The 18,168-nt window shown below is 48.8% G+C and overlaps 1 protein-coding gene across 1 annotated transcript in view; it reads right to left on the bottom strand.

Moving 5' to 3' along the window:
* Positions 1–2,994: 2,994 nt before the first annotated feature.
* The window catches only part of XKR6 (XK related 6), a 309,836-nt gene continuing 294,662 nt past the window's right edge, over positions 2,995–18,168 (bottom strand). Inside the window, exon 3 of the mRNA XM_023636252.2 lies at positions 2,995–4,677. Coding sequence (XP_023492020.1) covers positions 3,716–4,677 — 962 coding nt within the window. The 3' untranslated portion in view covers positions 2,995–3,715. The remainder of the gene's footprint in view (positions 4,678–18,168) is intronic.

Below are 18,168 nucleotides of genomic sequence, written 5' to 3' on the forward strand. Positions count from 1 at the left end.
TAGCTCCTGGTACAATCTGCTTATCTCCCACTGGAACTAAATACTGAGAGTTAATTAGTTTTCACCAGGAGTTCCTGGGCAAGAAGTGGGCCCAAAGATTGATTTTAAAAAATCACAGGCGTTCTGAGGAGCAGCTGGGGCAGCATGCACTGACGCCTCATCACCCATAAGGGGTTTGTCAGGGATTCAGGCAGATGACAGACTAAAAGCAGATTTGCAGTGAGGATGGGGCCACCACTTCTCACTGGGGGCACAGAGTGACCCGGTCACAGAGCTGCCTGAGGGATCTGGGTTTTCAGGACCAAAGTCTTCTCGGTGGGGACTCAGAGCACTGAGAATGTGTGGACTCCCACGGTGATGCCCAGGTCAGCCCCCTGAAGGGGAGGCTTACTGGTTGGGGAGAGAAGACCATGGGGGAGGCGACAGTCGGGACTAGCAGAGAGATTGGAAACGTGGGGAGCCGCGCAGGCTGATGATACTGAGAAGACAGGGGAAAACTCCTGTCTGGTCATTGTCTTCATGTCTCCCTTCCTCCTGTGTTCTATACTCCTTTCCTGACTTTTCTTTTCCTCTCTGCAAAACTGGATTTTCCTGCTGCTGCTCACAGATGCATATTTGCATTTCATTCTTAGGAAAGGAATGATGGCATGATGGAGGGGGCGAGAAAAACATGGCCCAGGAGAAGCGTGCCCTCCTGTCTGAGTCTTGTGGAGCCCAGTCCAACAGAGGTTGAAAGAAAGGATTTCAGAAATGTCCTGTGATCTTCTCATCTGTTCCCAGTGGCTAAGGCCCAAGAGGGCCCTCCCTGAGTTGTAAGTTGTCACCCCAACTTTTGGCACTCCAGGTCAATGACTGTCAGCAGTTTTCTCAGTTGCATGTAAACACAAGCACACACACGCACACATGCACGCATGCGCTGGACGTGGAGCAGTAAAACAGAGGCGGCAAACTAAAGCCTATGACTGTGCCAAAATGAAAAAGAAAGGGAATAAATCCAAGAACAGACGAAGAAGCCAAAGTGGCAGAGGTCCTGAAAGGATGTATGGGGGACAGCATCCAGGACTGCTCTAGTGACTGACATCTGCAGGGTTCCAGGCACAGAGTCCCAGGGCTGAGGCAGACAAGAGCTGGGACCCCAGTGAGCCAGGGGAGATGGTCCCTCTCAAATGGCCTCACCTCTTCCAGCCTCAGCAGAGTAAGCAGCGAGCTAAGCCCTCGGCGGGGGAGGCAGAAAAAGAAAAGCACCTCTGACCAGATTGGAACTCCCAATTAACTCCTGAGCGGCCGGTGGGCCTGTCCCTTGGGTGGGTGGAGACAGGTCTGCATGGCTGGTCTTCACCAAGGCCTGGGTGTGCTCTGTGCATCGTGCTTCCTAGACGGATGGGCACCGGGGCCACAGGCTCTCTGCACCTCTCCTCCCGCCCCTCCTTCCCACCAGGGAGGACCCTAGGGGACAACCGAATCATGGAGGGGACGGGACGGCACTGCAAAGTTTAGTGATAATAAAGGAAATCAAAGGGATCTGAACACAGAAAGGAGCATCCAGTTTTACAACTGAACTGAAATTTAAAACTTGGTTCTTTTTTTTTTTTTTGACAGATTTAGAAAAACAATAAAGGGGGTAGGAAGGAGAAGCCTCTTTGAATAATAATATTTTTTTAAAAAAAACCCACAAACATAAAAAATTCCTCAGTTTTTGAACTTCTCTTAAGAATAGTTCAATGTGAGGTCTTGCACCCTAAACAGTTATATCTGGAATTAAAAAACAAAATTGTAGCTACACACAACAAAGACTAACAGTATTTACTTAAAAATATTTGTGTGTGTGTGTATATATATATATTTATATATATATCTTTTTCGTGGAAATTTTTTCTTTTTGTAATTTTTTTTCTTTTCCTTTTTTTTTTTTTTTTTTTGTTTTTGTGCCCAAGTAGAGATACAATGGGATTGAAACGATGCCTTAGAACAGAATATTTCTTACAGGAGCAATACTTTAAAAAATAACATTTAAAAAATGGTTGAACATACTTGCAACACCTCCAGAAATTCAACTTGGTACAATGAGAAAATCAATAATTGAATCAAATCTTCACCCCAATGACACGTCCTCTAAGACCCAGAGTATGCTGCTGGTGTGAATCTCCCCATGCAGACAGGGGCTCAGAATCAAGCACCACCCCCTCCTCCTGGCGTTCCCCTCCCTGGCCCCCTTACACTCCACCTCAGACATACCCGGAGTCCGTCTTATATCGGTTTTCTACATTTCTGGCAAGACCTTGCAGCAGACACACACATACACACACACATATATACGTGTGCTGTGGGCACACATACACATACACACACACACACACACACAACACACACAAAATTTCCCACTCAATCCAGATGCACCAAGTGAGCTGAATGACTTTCAGCCAATCACAATGGTGAAAGACAGAAGCACCAAACAGTCTTTGAAATGGGTCAGTTATTACAATTTGACTTTTTTTTATATTCTAATTTTCCTCTTTGTGTTAATATTTTTAAAAAGCACAAATGAAAAATGAAGAATTCTTTCCAGATCAATTTAAGGCTTCCCACCAAATGGAAACAGAAGAGGCCTTACACAATATCACATGTAATAAATGGATACCTTTCATGGCCTTAAAATGACAGAACGAATCATTGTCGCCAGTCACTGATTAAGTATTGTGCCTTTAAATTGATGTCATTCTTTTTGCTACTATGCTGAGTTTTATTATTACTGATTCTCTTTGATTACATATGTGGAAATCTCCATTAATTTGCTTTAGAATTTCCTGTTCTTATCGAATTATTGGGGTGGCTTTTTCCTTTGTTCTGTTTTGCTTTTCACCAGGAAACAAATGTGATTCTTACTAGGTGAAGGCTAAAATGGCACAGAGCCAGCCTTCAAGGAGCTTTTCCAGACATTTGAGTTTCAAAGGGCAGGTTGGCTCCTCGAAGGCGCTAGTAAGTTGGGGCGGGGACAGGAGAGGAGGGAGAGAAATCAAAAAGAGGGAGGGTTTTCTATGCCTTTGCTTTTGGTAAATTTGTTTTTTTCAATGCAAATAATCAGATAGGAAGAATGATTGCTTTGTGTTTTCTTTGTTGTTTGGTTTTTGTTTCGTTTCTAGATTTGTTTCATTTGATTGTTTAATTTTCCCTCTCCGGGTGCAAAGTCGCCGGAGAGTTTTGCATGAGCAAACGTGACAGTACGTAATGAAACTCAGCACCTAAGGGCATAAGGCAGTTGAAGGTTTTTTTGTTTGTTAGTTTGTGTTTGTTTTGTTTTGTTTTGTTCTTTCAATCAGCACCAATCCCGGAAATGATCTACACTTGGTGTAAGGTATAAAACTTATTTTTTCTTTTGGAGTGGAGACGACTCCTCCTTCTCCACCTTATGAACCATAGTGTGGGATTTTTCAATACTGTTTCTTATGTGTAAAAAACAAAAGAAAGGTTTCCTTTTTGTTTTTACTTACAAAACATAGAGAATATCTTTGTATACATACAGCGACTGGAAAGAAAGCTTATCTGAAGGGGTTGTGACTTATTATTTTCTTTTTTTGTAGCATTGGTGGTGGTGGTGGTGGTGGTGGTGGTGGTGGTCATGGTTCTGTGTATTGGGGGAAGGGAGGGTTATATTTCTTGCAAGCGGTGTTTACCGCAAACCAAACTTAAGGTCTCCTCAACTTGGGTCAGGATGCTCTTAGAGTGAAGACTCATACTGTAGCAACTCATAAAGGAGTGGTCCATCTCGATACCGAATGCCTACTGCAGTGGGGGTGACATACTGCAGAATGTTAATAGTCCTTCTCAACCTCCTGTCTACAAAATGAGCATCCCAAGCTGGGTATCTTTTTCTTGGCATGTCAATCTTAATGAGGGGCCCTTCTGGGGGGTAAGGACGCCCCAACGGGGTAGGGGGCATGGGTCTCACTTGGAAAACGGGCAAGCAAGTGTCAGCCGTGAGATCCTCCTGTTGTTCCGTTACGGCTCTGGTAGGCGTGACCTGAGTCCCCCGGTACCCAGGAGCCTGAGGTGCCATGGGCTCAACATCAGGGGGCAAAGGGATGCCCCAGAGCAGCTCGGCACAACAGGAGCTGGCAAAGATCTTAGCTCGAGGCCCCGTGGGATGCAGCACACCATAATATAAGAGCATCAGTGCGATCCCAGCCACAAAGCTAATAAAGACACAACACAGTGCTGGCACCGCATAGGAGTCAGTGGTCTCCGGGTCTCTGTAAAAATACCAAAGGAACGTCAAGGCAGCATTCTCGGTCAAGACTATCGTATAATATGCAAACATTCGATATCGAGTCCGCCCTTCCTTGACGTTAAACCAGCAGAAAATGTACACAATCCCTACCACCATGTTGAAGAGGATCTCTTCCCACTTGGACATGCAGAAGTCTGTTCCACCATGGATGATCCAGAAGGCCATGGCGCACCAGTGAACCACCACAAAGATCCCGAAGTAGAGCTGGAAGATGGAAGCAAAGAGGGCAAAAGAGATCACTCTGGATGAGATGGTGAAGAGGCGCCAGAAGATTTGGATGAGGGCCCCTCTGTAGCTCATACTCTTCTTGTCGTCCCTGGAGTCCCGCAGCAGCTTGTGATAGGAGGCTAGCACCCAAGCCAGGGACATCAGGGAAGTCACAGAGGAGACACCTGCCGGAAAGACACAAACCCACACAGTCAAAACCTGGGTCCTCAACTGCGGGGCACAGCAGGGCTGCCAGCTGAGGAGACGCCCACACATACTGCGATCTAAAGGAGGAGGGAGAAAGAAACACAGAATCAGGAACTGAACCGAGAGGTCACAGCTGCTCCCTAAGCTGACAGCTTTTGAAATCTAGTTTCCGTCTCAACAACCCAGCCCAGAGCTTCTGGAGATCCACCACTTAAGAGTACACAGCTGAGGCTGACGTGCTTTGCCAAGGGGGTTGAGAACTGGGGCCACTGTGGTAGTTCATTACATCTGCTATGGGCGGGACCACGTGTGTTCTATTTTAAGGAAGCACGAGCTCACAAGGAGCCTTCTTGCATGCAGACGTGCGGCCAGAGTTGGTGTCCCTGTGATCAGCAGCCTGTGCTCTCAGAGAAGCCCACAGAAGGATCACCAATCTTGAAGACGGACAGCTTACTCACTGCCCCACGTTCAACAACTGTTCTCCTTTGAGAAGGCCCTGGAGTCACTCTTTTACCTTTTCATCAGCTCACTTAAGGCCCCAGGGAGCCCTTAACTGAACCTTCTTCCATTTAGCTTCTCCTCCATCCACTCTCTAAGGCCACCCTGATCAAGGACCCTGGGATATCCTGTTTGTCTCTCCGGCTACCTTTCTTGCTCATTCTTGTCTCTCTTGGCCTCCCCACAATCCCTGTTGCTTTCTCCAATCAACCACTGCTCAAAGTTCTCTGAGGCCTTGACTTGTGAGCCCCTGTCCTTCTCTGGTTTCCATCCTGACCCAGCAGTGCTGTAACTCATGGTTTGGGGAAGCCCTTTCCTCTCACCGGCGTGGTGAGGTTCCCAAAGCCTTTGCACACTGCTCCCTGTGTTTCTCCTCAACGGGTGAGTGAATGCATCTGATCCTAAGTGATACCTGAATTGCTGGAGAGCAATTTTATTTTTAACGCTGCCTATTTGATATTTGTAAAGTAAATCAAACTAAACACAAGAAATACTTATTGGAATCTCTCCAGATCCGTCCATGAGCAAGCAATCATTAGTCAGGTATTGTCACACAGTCTTCTCTCAAGCAAGACTCCCCATCGCCCCTTGACTCCCCCACACATTATGCCCACGCAGTCCATCTAGCGCTTCTTTTGTTTTTCCTTTCTCCCAAAATTTCAGAACTAAATGCAACTACATTCAGTCAGAGTCCCAAACACTGTCCCACTGGCAGCCATCTCCTTACCAGATTCCCTACCCTCACACCAGGGCACAAACCCCAACAACACGGTTCCAGGCTAAAGTCAGTCACCTGGTCGTTCTCCCTCTTAAGCCCAGAGGTCAGGTCCAAGAGCTCCATTCATCAGGCGACTGATTAAACTGCCCCAGAGCTCCAGCCTTCTGTCTGTCTTCCCCAGGCCCCTGGTCACCTCTCCACTTCTCCCCAATCCTGAATGAAGAATCGAAGTCCTCATTTGAATCAGAAAACAAGAATTAAAGAATCAAAGTCATTTCATACCCTCCCCGGCCTTGCCCTTCCTCACCCATCTCACATAGCCCCTCCCTTCCAACATTTCAAGGAGATGCTCAGCTTTGCAGCTTGCAGAACATTATAGTGTGATAACAAAACCCAGTATGTTTGCATTAGCACAGAAAAACCCTGGATGGGGAAGTGTTACAATAAGTATGTGTCACTTTTGTGATTGTAACAACCAAGATTGAAAACAAACAGGAGAAAAAAAAAATCCCAATTTCTCCACAGAAGCCAATCTTGAAAACACCTAATGATTTTCCTCTCACTCTTCTGGAAAGTTCTGAACACAGTTCTTAGTGTCCCACTTTGCCCTTTGTATACACAGGGCATTTTCACCAGCATCTGCCGAGGCCATCCTGCTCTGCGGCCATTTTACAGTGGCTATGTTAACCTTCTAGAGCCTCGTGTGTTTGTGCTTCTGTGGGGTTGTGGCAGGGAGGGTAATGGGTCCCCTTAGGAGTCGCATGATTTAGGCTGTAGGTTTCCGGAGGGCAAGGAATGTGCAGTCATCTTGATAGTCTGTATCAGGCTTATTACCAACACTGGAGCATCCTCAGAAAGTTCCTTTTAAACATCTTTGTGACATCACTCCTCTCCTGGTGAACTCATTTCTTGATTTTAATAGTGATACATCTTGGAGGTACCACCAACCCTTGGTAATCAGAGGGGAGGGCCAGCCCTTGTGGCCTAGTGGTTAAGTGTGGCGGGTGCTGCTTTGGCAGCCTGGGTTTGGTTCCTGGGCAGGAACCTACACTACTCATCTGTTAGTGGCCATGCTGTGGTGGTGGCTCACATACAAAAAGAGGAATATTGGCAAAAGATGCTAGCTCAGGGTCAATGTTCCTCAACAAAAAACAAAAACAAAAAAAAATCAGAGGGGAGTTCTACAGAAGCTAAATGGGAAGAAGTTGATTTTTTGTTCCTTCTAATAAAGGAAAATGTATTACTTCCCCTGCCTTTGGAAAAGCATGAGTGCCAAACTCATGAAATAAGAAAAAGCAACTTAGCTTTTGGCAGAGCACGGTCTGATTCAGCCTAATTCTGAGTCTGCTTTTGAGCGGACCTAGGGTGCAGAGCAGGACACCTGAGGAGCCTTCACTACCCTGGTTTCATTGTTCTGCGTGCTGTGACATTAGCCCCGTCCATAGCAAATATGAATAAAGGGGAATTCTATGTCCATCGATCGCATGTGGCAAAGCCAGATACGATTCTTCTTCATTACTCGATCTTCTGAGTCACCTATGCCACTTTCAGATCTGTCCCTGTGGTTTTGAGGGCTGGTGTCCTTTTCCTGCCTCACTCTTCATGAGGTGCTGCAGAAACAACTCCCCTCTGAGCCGACCCATACACTGCCTTGGTTCTTGGTCAGTGCTTCTGGAATTTCTCTCTAGGATATGGCACAAATACTCTCCAAATATCATAGGACACCACTGCTGCATTATAAGGAGGGCTGGGGAGATGGTCACGTGGAAGACTGAGATCTGAGCCCTCAGCTGGGGGATCTGCTGATGCCCAGCCCCAGTCTTACCTCTCTGCCTCATCTGTTTCCGAATTGGTAAAGTTATAGATCGCCAAATGTTATATCCATGGGAGGTTCACAGACCATCCACTTCAACCCCCTCATTCAACAGGAAACAGAGGTACAGGGGTCTGGGTGCCTTGCCCTAGATTACCTGGACAACCACCGACAATCAGAACTAGGCCCACAGTACAGCTCTCTGCCTGCCTTCTCACGCTGGTCCTGCTCTCCCTTCTTTCTCCATCTTGTCCCTTGGTCAGCTAGGCTCTCCAGAGGCCCACCCAGTAGCACCTTTCCCCAAGGTCATTTGTAATGAAGGCTGATAGCCTTCTCTAATGCTGGGTGCCTATTGTAGCACCAAGCTGTTGGTCCCTCAGGGCCTTGAATGTCAGGCCACTTCCTTGGCATTGTGAAAATGCTCCAAGTTTAAGGAAGAAGGGAAAGAGGAAACTTCTGAGATCCAGCTCATGTGCAGGGTGCTCAGGGCAGAGGCCTGCCCTGGGCCAGAGTGTGTCTGCTTGGGGCCGCCCTTCTCTTCGGAGCCTAAGCAAGGTGAGCAGGGACAGGGAGCAGCGCGACTGGAGCTTGGAGCCATGCTGCACTGGCCCCACCCTCTCAGCCAGCAGCATCCACAGAGATGATCCTCTTGGGGGCTGCCTAGGGGTAGTCAATCCCTTACCCTGGCCACTTTCTATTCACCATATCACCAAAGAACTCCTAGTTCCATGAAAGGCTCTAGATACATTTTTTGGACCCAAAGTTGGTGCCGCTGGAGGGCTGAGTACATCCCAGAGAGAAGGGCAGAAATACCAGGTCCACATTACGACCACGGTCTGGAGTTGATTTCTCACTGGACGCTCAACAGAGAGTGACTCTGCCCTCCAGGGGCTCAAGAACCAACGGTGGAGGGCATCAGACGCACTTGTTTTCAACCCGCCCTGAGGAAACTTGTCTGGACCCTATCTGTGACCTTGACACATTTGTTATATTTGGTCAATGGACCAAATATCCTGTGACTTGGCCACTTTTGCGTCATTCCCCTGGACGAAGCCTATGGCCTCAGGAGCCCACCCACTGCAAGGGCATCTCTTCCTCAGAGGGCTGTCAGTGGAGGGCGCTTCAGGGCAGCCAGCTAGTTCTGGAGGCTCAGCTGGGGCAGGGGAAGGAGGGCCCGGATGGATGCGCTCCCCATCGGTACACCTGGCTGTCTCAGAGAACACAGCGTGATTCACTGAGCATGTACACACGTTATCTTATTTAGGAGAACCCTTGGACGGAGCCACCTGTCATGGCTGAACAGTGTCCTCCCACCAAAAAACCCTCCTGGATTGAAGCCCTAACCCCCAGGACCTCAGAATGTGACTGCATTTGGAAACAGGACCGTTAAGGTAAAGTGAGGTCATTGGGGTGGGCCCTAATCCAACCTGACCAGCGTCCTTATAAGAAGAGATCTGGACACAGACACACACAAGGGATGCGCTCACACAGAAAAAAGACCACATGAGGACATAACAAGAAGGCAGCCATCAGCACGCCAAGGAGAGAGGTGTCAGTAGACACCAGCCCTGCCGACACCTTGATCTCAGACTTCCCACCTCCGGAACTGTGAGAAAATGAAATTTCTGTAGTTCTAGCCCCCAGCCTGTGGTCTTTTGTTACAGCAGCCCTAGTGAACTAATACAGTGCTCTAATCCGATTTTTTAGATGGAGAAACTTGATACTTTTCAACAATCACACATCTTCCAGAAGAAGAATCAGAATTCAAACTCAGAGCCTGACTCCAGTGAACCTGAAAGGAACCACTGTACAGACGGACCCTCCAGATGTGGCTTTCCTAGGCGCTGGGTGAGGGGAGAGAAAAGAAAGTCTGAGGGTGAAGGATTTGAATCTTTTGCCAAGAGCGGACTGGAAAGGTGGTAGCCGTGGGTACCTGAGAGAGGCCCTCCATTATGGAGCTAAAAACCAAATTTGAATTCTACTCAGGAGAGTAACATTCAAGCCACAAGAAAGAGGTGACTCCAACAGAATTAACTGAAATCACTTTCCCTCTGTTAAGTGATTAATCTTCAAAGGCCTGCAGAGCATTCCATTAGAAAGGAAGGAAGGGCAGGGTTTTCCCTCTCTGCAGTGACTCCTTTGGAAGATTTCTGTCTTGCCTGAGGTCAACCCAAAATTCAATGCATTATGCTGGCCAGGACCCAAGCCCAGGGCAACTGGCTGTGGAAGCGGCCTCGCTGCCCCAGTGAAACTCTCAGTTGGGCCTGGGAGCATTTACAGTTCACTCTCACTTATGGCTCCATCACTTTCTGCATTCCAAAGATCACACTGGAAATTGTTAAACACGTCACGTTCAGCTGTGACAAGTTCCGGGCAGTGACCTTCACGGCGTACTCACTTTTCCTGGTGCAGACCGGGAGGTGGGGCTTACAGCTGGCCCACTGAGCTGACCAGAGTCCCACCCAGCCAGCTGGGAAGTCACTAAGCCAGAGCCTCCTGGGGGACCACTCCCCCAAGAAAGCCTTGGGAGACGGGCCCTCAGGCTCTGATCACTGGACCTGGGGTCTAAGTTCTCCAGAAATGGAATGGCCACACCTTATGACCAATGGAACAGAACATGAGGGGCTGTGAACTGCAGTTGGATGCTCCTTACTGAAGAGGGTAGTCATCAGGGAAGGCCCAACTTGGTGGTGTCAATGAAATATCCAAGGGTCACTACCTGTTGAACTGTTGCCAGTTAGGGAACAAAGCAAAACATGTGAATATAGATGCCCCATCATGTGAGAGGCATAGTGACAGGGTGTCTAGGGAAGGACAGAACCCTAAAATCGGGAGGTGGGAGGCAGATGAAGCAGAACAAGAAGGAGGGCAGGTAGGATGCAGTGGAAGGGATCAGGGCAGCAGGAGGGTCAAGCCATCAGGTAGGGAGGCTGAGATCTGGCAAGAAGAAGCAGGGCCGTGATTCAGGATGGACAGGGTAGAGCTGCACAGAGGGGCCAGCGTCTGGGAGCCCTGATACGTCACCAGAAAGGGAACTCAAAGGAGAAACCAGAACACTAGAGCGTCTCACAGGGAGAACGCAACACGTGGGTGCAAGGAGTGCTCTGAGAAGCCACAGGAGTTTCTAGAGATGGCCACGAGACTGTTTTTGGGCTAGAGCAGATGGGGTCAACTGCAGGACTTTGTTCTGTGGGATGGGATGTGCAGGGCCAGCTGCCCCCTCCACCCTCTGCTCCGTCCCACCGACAAATCACACGTTGGAAAAACACTTAAGGAAGAGGGCTTGGCAGGAAGAGGGTGAAGCAGGGGGTAGGAAGAGTCAGCCGTGCACAGACTCCCAGCTCCCTCTCCGCTGGCTCCTACCCACCAACACACAACCGTGGCCAAGCTCCTATCATCTTATAAAAAATAGCTCCCTGGACCCAGCATCCTCTGCCAGTGAGATCCCATCTCTCTTTGTCTTCTCTCCTCCAAACTTCTAGAGTGTAATCTCCTTGCTCCCTTACCTCTCCCACCTCCTCTCTACTCTGACCCCTCAACTTCAACAGAGAGCCCTCATCGAGCTTGTCAACCAATTCCTAAGAGCAGCCCTTGGAGGACTGGTTCCACGCCTCTCCTCCTGACTCTGTGACGTTTGGCCTTTGGATCCACTCTGTCCTTCCTCACACTCAACAATCAGCTATCCCCTAGTTATGGCATCCTTTCCCTGCTGGCCTGTTATCCCCATTTTACAGATGAGGAAACTAAGTCCGAAGTTCAGAGACTTGGATGTGGCCACAGCCATGTTGTGACATTGCATACTCACCTAATTTGTAAGGTACTGTACCCCAGTGGGCTGGGCCCCTAGAGATTCCCAAAAGCAAGAAACATGCTCAACTAGCTCTTTGTCTATCTGCATGTCAAGGTCAAGGTCTATGTCTCTCAACTCTCACCTCCTCCCTCCCCACCACTGAAGCTAACATTTGGGGGAACTCCATCATCTGCTCTTCAAATTCCTATTGTGTATTTTCCCCCACACTAAGTTCCTTTTGGATGGGTAATTCTTCCCTTTCCACCCATCAAATTTCCCCCTATCTTGCTACATTTTTAAAAAGCCCAGTGTCTTCTTGGAAATGCTCCCAGAAAAAGATCAGGCAGCCCCATGCATGGCTCTCTGAGCCTCATCGCCTGTCTCCTGTCCTCACCTCCAGCCAGGAGTGATGGTACAAAGTACTTTTTTATCTGGGCAACCAGAGGGAAGGAAACAAGCCTCATGAGGTTGTCCTGAGCCAGACTCAAAGATGAGAAGCAACCCAGCCAAGGTTGCCCAAGGAGTAAGCAAGAGCACAGACGCCAAGCCCAGGGATTGTCTCCCTCCTGAGGCATGGCCCGTGATCCGTGTGCTGGAGCCAGCGCATCCTGGCTTGAGATCCAATTGCTAAATTTGCAGGAATTTTGTGGGCTGGCTGATATCATGTTGGAGGCTTAAAATACACATGGTGGGAATATTTACATCACGGAAATTGGCAAATGCTACCAATCAGGGTTCCCCCAATCTTGCTAAGAACTGGGTGTAAATATTTACTAGCACATCACTTGTCAGAATCCACTATCCTTCTTGAAAAGCTTGATGGGCATTGTTGCAACTTAGGAGGGCCCCATAAGGCTCTCCTCCCTATTCCAGTGCCATTCTTCTGGGCAAACCCGGCTATCAGTTGGAGTTATATTCTGAAAGTCTGATGTGAAAGCAACAAAGAAATCAATCTCCTTTTTTAAACTTTCACTGAAAATACATTCACAGTAAATAACGTAGGGTCTAACAGTTTTCTTTGAGTGACAGTCCCTTGTAAGCACTGACACACTCATTTTATTCACACTTCTCTGTTTAGAGAGGGTGTGATCCCCACGTGAGGTTACCACACAGGGTTACCTTAAGACACCCCTGCCATTTCCAGACTGACCCTTAGGATGGGTCGAAATAGAAAATGGCATCCACCATCTGTGGATTTAACCCTTAGGACTGAGAGATATGTGTGGCTGAGGTGGTCTGGAAATACCCAAGGCCAATCAAAGTGGCCTGGGGTAAACATAGGACAGGAGGATTGGGAGGTCTCAGGAAAGCTGACATCTCAGAAATTATACCATGCCCTGGCTGAAGAAAAAGCTCTTTACCACAAGGGAGATGGTTCAAGGGGGACAGAATCCAGATCTGGTCACTACAGTGCAATCTGTTGTAGAGCGTTGTCTTACCATGATTTATATGAAATCTCTCTTTATTGGCTCTAAATCCTGGCTTATCATGTCATCTGCTAATCTCTAATATGTTTTCAACAACAATCATACCTCCCCTCTCTTGAACAGCCATGTTGGCCCACACTCTATGCTAGGCATCTGACATACGTTAACTCAATTATTCTTCCCTAAAAACAGGTTTGAGGTAGTGGGCTGATTTTAAGATGAGGAGATTAAGGCTCACTGGCTAAGTAATTTTTCCATATCAAGTAATTAAGAAATCACAGAACCAGGATTTGAACACAGACCTGCCTTATTCCAAAACTCAGATTCTTTTTTTAATCACTAGGAATGGTATATTTCCCCATCCATACCCACAAATTAATGAATTAGCATTCAGATTTATACTTCAATTTCTTATCAATTTGGTTATCATGTGTCAGCTCTCTGATCATCTCTGTGAGTACTGATGAAGTCAAATTTGTGGGCCTGCAAAGCGGACGACCCACCCAGGAAGGCCCTGCATGTCCCAGTAAGCATGGAGGTGGCAGAACCTCCATTCCATCTCTCTTGCCTGGATTATTGGAATGTCCTCCTACCTGATTTCCCCACATCTGCCTTTGTCCCAACAGTCTATTCACAACACAGCTAAAGTGACTAAGCTCAAGTATGTCCTTCCACGTGGCCTCCCAGGCATGGTAGCCTGTCAACAGTCATTGACTTTCAATGCCTTTCCCTTGGGAGGATGTGAATTCCTGCCCTGTTGAACTCAGGGGTGGTGATGACTTGCTCTGGCCAGTGAACCATGAGCGGAGGTAAGTGTGTCACTTCCGGGCAGAAGGGCGTGCTCTCCCTTGCTCCAAGAAGAGGCTACCCCTCCAGTGACCTGTGATAGACACGCAACAAGCAAGAAATGAATCACAGTTGGTTTGAGCCGCTGAAATTGTTCAGGTATCTAAACTACAGCATGGCCAGCCTATCCTGACCGATAGACCATTCTGCTCAGGGTTAATGCTGGGGTCCTTATAAGGGCCTTCATGGCCCATATGATTCAGCTTGGGAGTTACAGATATAGCCTGTCAATTCCCTGCCTATGCCCTTCATGGTTCCCTTCTCCAATGGGCTCAGATCTAAGCTCCTTTCATGGTATCAGGGCTTGCACTCAAGGCCCTACAGGAGACAGCCCTTTGTCCCCTCAGAGGTCACCTTGAGCCAGCTCCTCACACCCCCTCTGCCTCACAGGTGCTCCAGGCACGCTCCCAGCTCAGGGCATATGAATTCGTTCTTCCCTCTGCCTGGAATGGCCTTCCCCCAGATATCCTGATGTCACCTCACTGAGACCTTTACTCAGAGACCAGCTTCTCGGCCAGGCCATCCTGACCACCACTGAACACCACAACCCCAGTGCCTCCTCCCACCTTCCATGCTTTATTTCCCACCACCTTGATATACTTTATCTCTTACTTGTTCCTTTTGTTTTAGCTCATTTGTCCCCTGACGGAGGTGAACTCCCCAAGGACAGGGCAGCGATTTGGTCTGGTCCTTCTGAAACTGTGCAAAACGCGTAGGTATTTTTCTCACGAAAGAGTCCACAGCTCTCCTCTGATTCTCAAGAGGGCCCACGGGGAAAGGGGCCCGTGATGCCATCAGCTGTCACAACTTCCCACCATTATCCCCGAGTGAAGGAAAGGGGAAGTCTCTGGGAGCTCCCCCACGCCTCTGTCCTTTAGGAGAAAACGTGGGGGGTAGGAGACAGAGAGGAAGAGGAGCCAGCATGTACAGAATGGTCCCCATGGGTCGGGCTATATGCCACACGCTCTGCACATGTTACTTCATCTACCCCTCATGACAATCCCATGGAACGTCGATTGGTGCCCCGTTTTACAGAAGAGGAAACCAAGGCTCAGGGGGTAAAAGGATTGTCTAAGGTTGCCGCACTAAGCATGTCCTTTTATTCTGATGGTTTGACATCTATGGCCTTGAGGACCCTGGAGGGACTGCCTCCCCCTCCCCCCGCCTCCCCAGGGTTAGGGAATTCCTGGAACTAACCAGCAACTGGTACCTTTCATATGCAAACCAACCAATCCAGCGGTCGCGCCCCAGCCACTTCCTGTATTGGGCTCTGACACTGAGGGTCTCTATCCACCTGCCCTAAATGCCCCAGGGCCAGGTACCAGACAACTAGGGACAGCCCCCATGCCCCAGAGCCCCAGAAATTATTCAGACTAGCCGATCCTAAACCTGCGCACCCACTCCTTCCCAGCGAAATCGCAATAAAGGCTCTTGCCCACATTTTCTCCTCACTCCCTCTGCCTCCTGAGGGACTTGGTGCTTCCCCATGCGGTGGATGCAGGAAGGAACCAGCCCTCCCCTCAAGGAGCTTCAGGGTCAAATACTGGTATTTAAAGGACCCAGCAGGAGGAAAGCTAAAGCCAGACCCCGGCTTCACTGTCTCCTCTCTCTAGGATGCTGTCAGAGCTATCAAAATATCATCTTCACAGCCAGCTGGATAAAGGCAAACTTTAGAGATTCTAGAACAAATGTCAGCCACTCAGCTGGCATGGCACGAGACTCGCGGATGCCCAGATCCCAGCTGGCCTGGAACACGCTGTGAAGAAGGCCGTCTGCCATCACTGCAAAGTTCCAGTAAACCCGCTCTCACTGCGGAGCAGACAGCCAACCAGGCTCCACGCCCGATGCTCCGAGAGCGACCGATTTTAGCAGAGGCCACGAGTGCCTGGAGAGGACGCGGGCTCTGCACAAACAGACCAGCCCTCAGTTTACTGTTTGTGAACCGTGAATAAAGATGTGGATTTGGAATATTCAATGAATTACGAATGTAAAACATACAGGCATATCTTTGATATACATACCTAATACAGTATATAATTATATATCTATATATAGTATATGTATATAATAGAAAGAAAATATATAGTGGATAGGTACATATTGAATATGTATACACACACACAAACAGTAGTCTATGGTACCAAAGATGTACCTACACGTTATACTCTCTCTCTCTCTTAGAGAGTATATACTCAATTATGTTTGAAATGGCATTATTCATATATTTACTTGTTATTGCCGTCTCCACTAAAATGTAGGCCCCTTGAGGACAGAAAGCCTGTCTGCCTTTTTCATCTCCGTACCCTCAGCGGCTGGCACAGAGCCTGGCGTATGGCGGGTGCTTAATGCAGACATGATTAAGTGAATCTATGTAATGCATTATTGTTGACCATCAGACTTACCTATAATATTTCATTTCTACCAAAGCTTAACCTAAATGGTTTCCTCATGAAATTGTGCACTACCCTGAGAGGAGAGGCCTGGGGCCAGGGGCAGGAGCATCTCCCAGCTCCATCTGAGCCTGCAGGCCCCATGATTCTAAGTATGTAAGTGGCAGGAGAGGAAGGACCTGCTGGGATTCTAAGATTCTGCAAATGATGTAGATTGAAGGATGTAATTTATCTCATTTTAAAAATAATCCAAACCATCCCCGCACCTAGACCCATAGTAAGCCAATGTAACCCTTATGCCGACCTCCAAGCGTCCCTCACCTCTAACCCCACAAGGCCCCACGCATCCTCTCTGAATGGAGCCGGGCGGGTATGATTATTCCCAACTTATAGGAGAAAACGAGGCTCAGAGAGGTTAAGTGATGAGTCAGAGATCACCAGCAAGTTAACGGTGGTGTGGGCTAGAAGCCAGCCCTCCACAGCGGGCGTTCCCAGTTTCTCCTGTAACTTCCCCTCTGTCAGACTGCTCCTCCACCCACCTGGCTTAGCATCTCCCTGACAAGTCACCACATGATCTGACCAGCACAGAAGAAATCCTGGGAGAAGAAGGGCTTGGGGCAATCAAGCAGGGGGCACAACCCACTCTTACGCTGTGGACTGAGGGTGGGCAGGAGGGAGAAGCAGGAGCAATGGTGGATAGAGATGAGAGACCACCTCACCGCTGCTGCTGTGTCTTCTCACCCAGCCCCCCTTGGCAGGGTGCTGGGCCTGAACCAGCGCTCTCCATGGTCCTGGACCTGATTAACCCAGGGGAGCAGCCCTTGGAGCCCTGGAGGAGGGCATTTGGTGGGTAGGTGGAATTAGGTTCAAGTTGCAGCCCACCCATTTGCAAGCTGGGTCACCGAGCAAGTTGCTTTAACAACGCTGAGCCCCAGTGCTCTAAAGGGATGAAGATAAGGCCTTCTTCCTGGAGCTGGTGGTCGCGTGAAACAGAATGACAGATGCAAAAGCGCTTTGGAAATTGTGAGTTGCTTCACATGCATTAGCTTTTATTACGTTTTAATATTACTGATATCAAAACAAATTAGCAGTCAAGTCAGAGGGAGCAGAAAGCTTCTGCCTGAAGGTGGAACGTTTGAGACTGGTCAGCTCACCTTTCTAGCTTTTGTTTTCCTCTGGTTTTGGTTTATAAAATCCAGGATTTCAAGTTTTTGAGCTTTGCCATGAGATGGCAGAGTGCTGTTGCTGGTCTGTTGGGAATATTTCAGGATGGATCAGACCTCTCGAGGCAAAGACAAAGGTCACTCCTCGTCCTGTCCCCTGACCCTTCAGAAATAGGCCGGCGGAGCAGGGGGCTGCTTCGTGTAGGAGAGGACTTGGAAAGTTATAGTGATTTAGAAGCTGATAAAATCTTTTGAAAAGGCTGGGAGTTACAGTTGGTCCTGTCTCCCATAGGACGGACAAGCCCTTGAAATTCTGCCAGCCCAAATGGTCTTGGGTTCCTTCGCCCAGGGCCACTGAGGCCCTGAGGGTGACAGCCCTTGATTAACCAGAACCATCGTCCTCACTGCAGATGGTTCTGGCCTCGCCGGCGCTACCAGCTGGCCAACCATACTAGCTGTGCTTCTGGACAGAACCATGGAAGAAGCTCGGGGGTGGGGGCAAGGGACACTGGGGGCTCCCAGACCACTGCTCAGCTCCATGGCAGCTCAGGTGAGCAGAGCGGCAGAAGGAGGCAGGACAGCTGGGCGGTGAGTTTGGTGTGCCTGTGTGGGTGGACTGGGGAGTGGTCGCTGCCCCTCGGCCCCAGTTCTCAGTGCTGAGTGGCCTGGAAGAGAAAAGCCTGCCAAGTAATACGACTTCACCTGATCAGACCCTTGCTGAGGATGGCGGCAACAGCAGCTCGTCACAGTAGAATGACCAGCCACTGTTGCTAGAGGGCCTCCTTTATGCCAAGAACGACTGTATTTCTCTTCCTGCTGACAAA

Source organism: Equus caballus, chromosome 2 (assembly GCF_041296265.1).
Source record: "Equus caballus isolate H_3958 breed thoroughbred chromosome 2, TB-T2T, whole genome shotgun sequence".
Classification (NCBI taxonomy): Eukaryota; Metazoa; Chordata; class Mammalia; order Perissodactyla; family Equidae; genus Equus; species Equus caballus.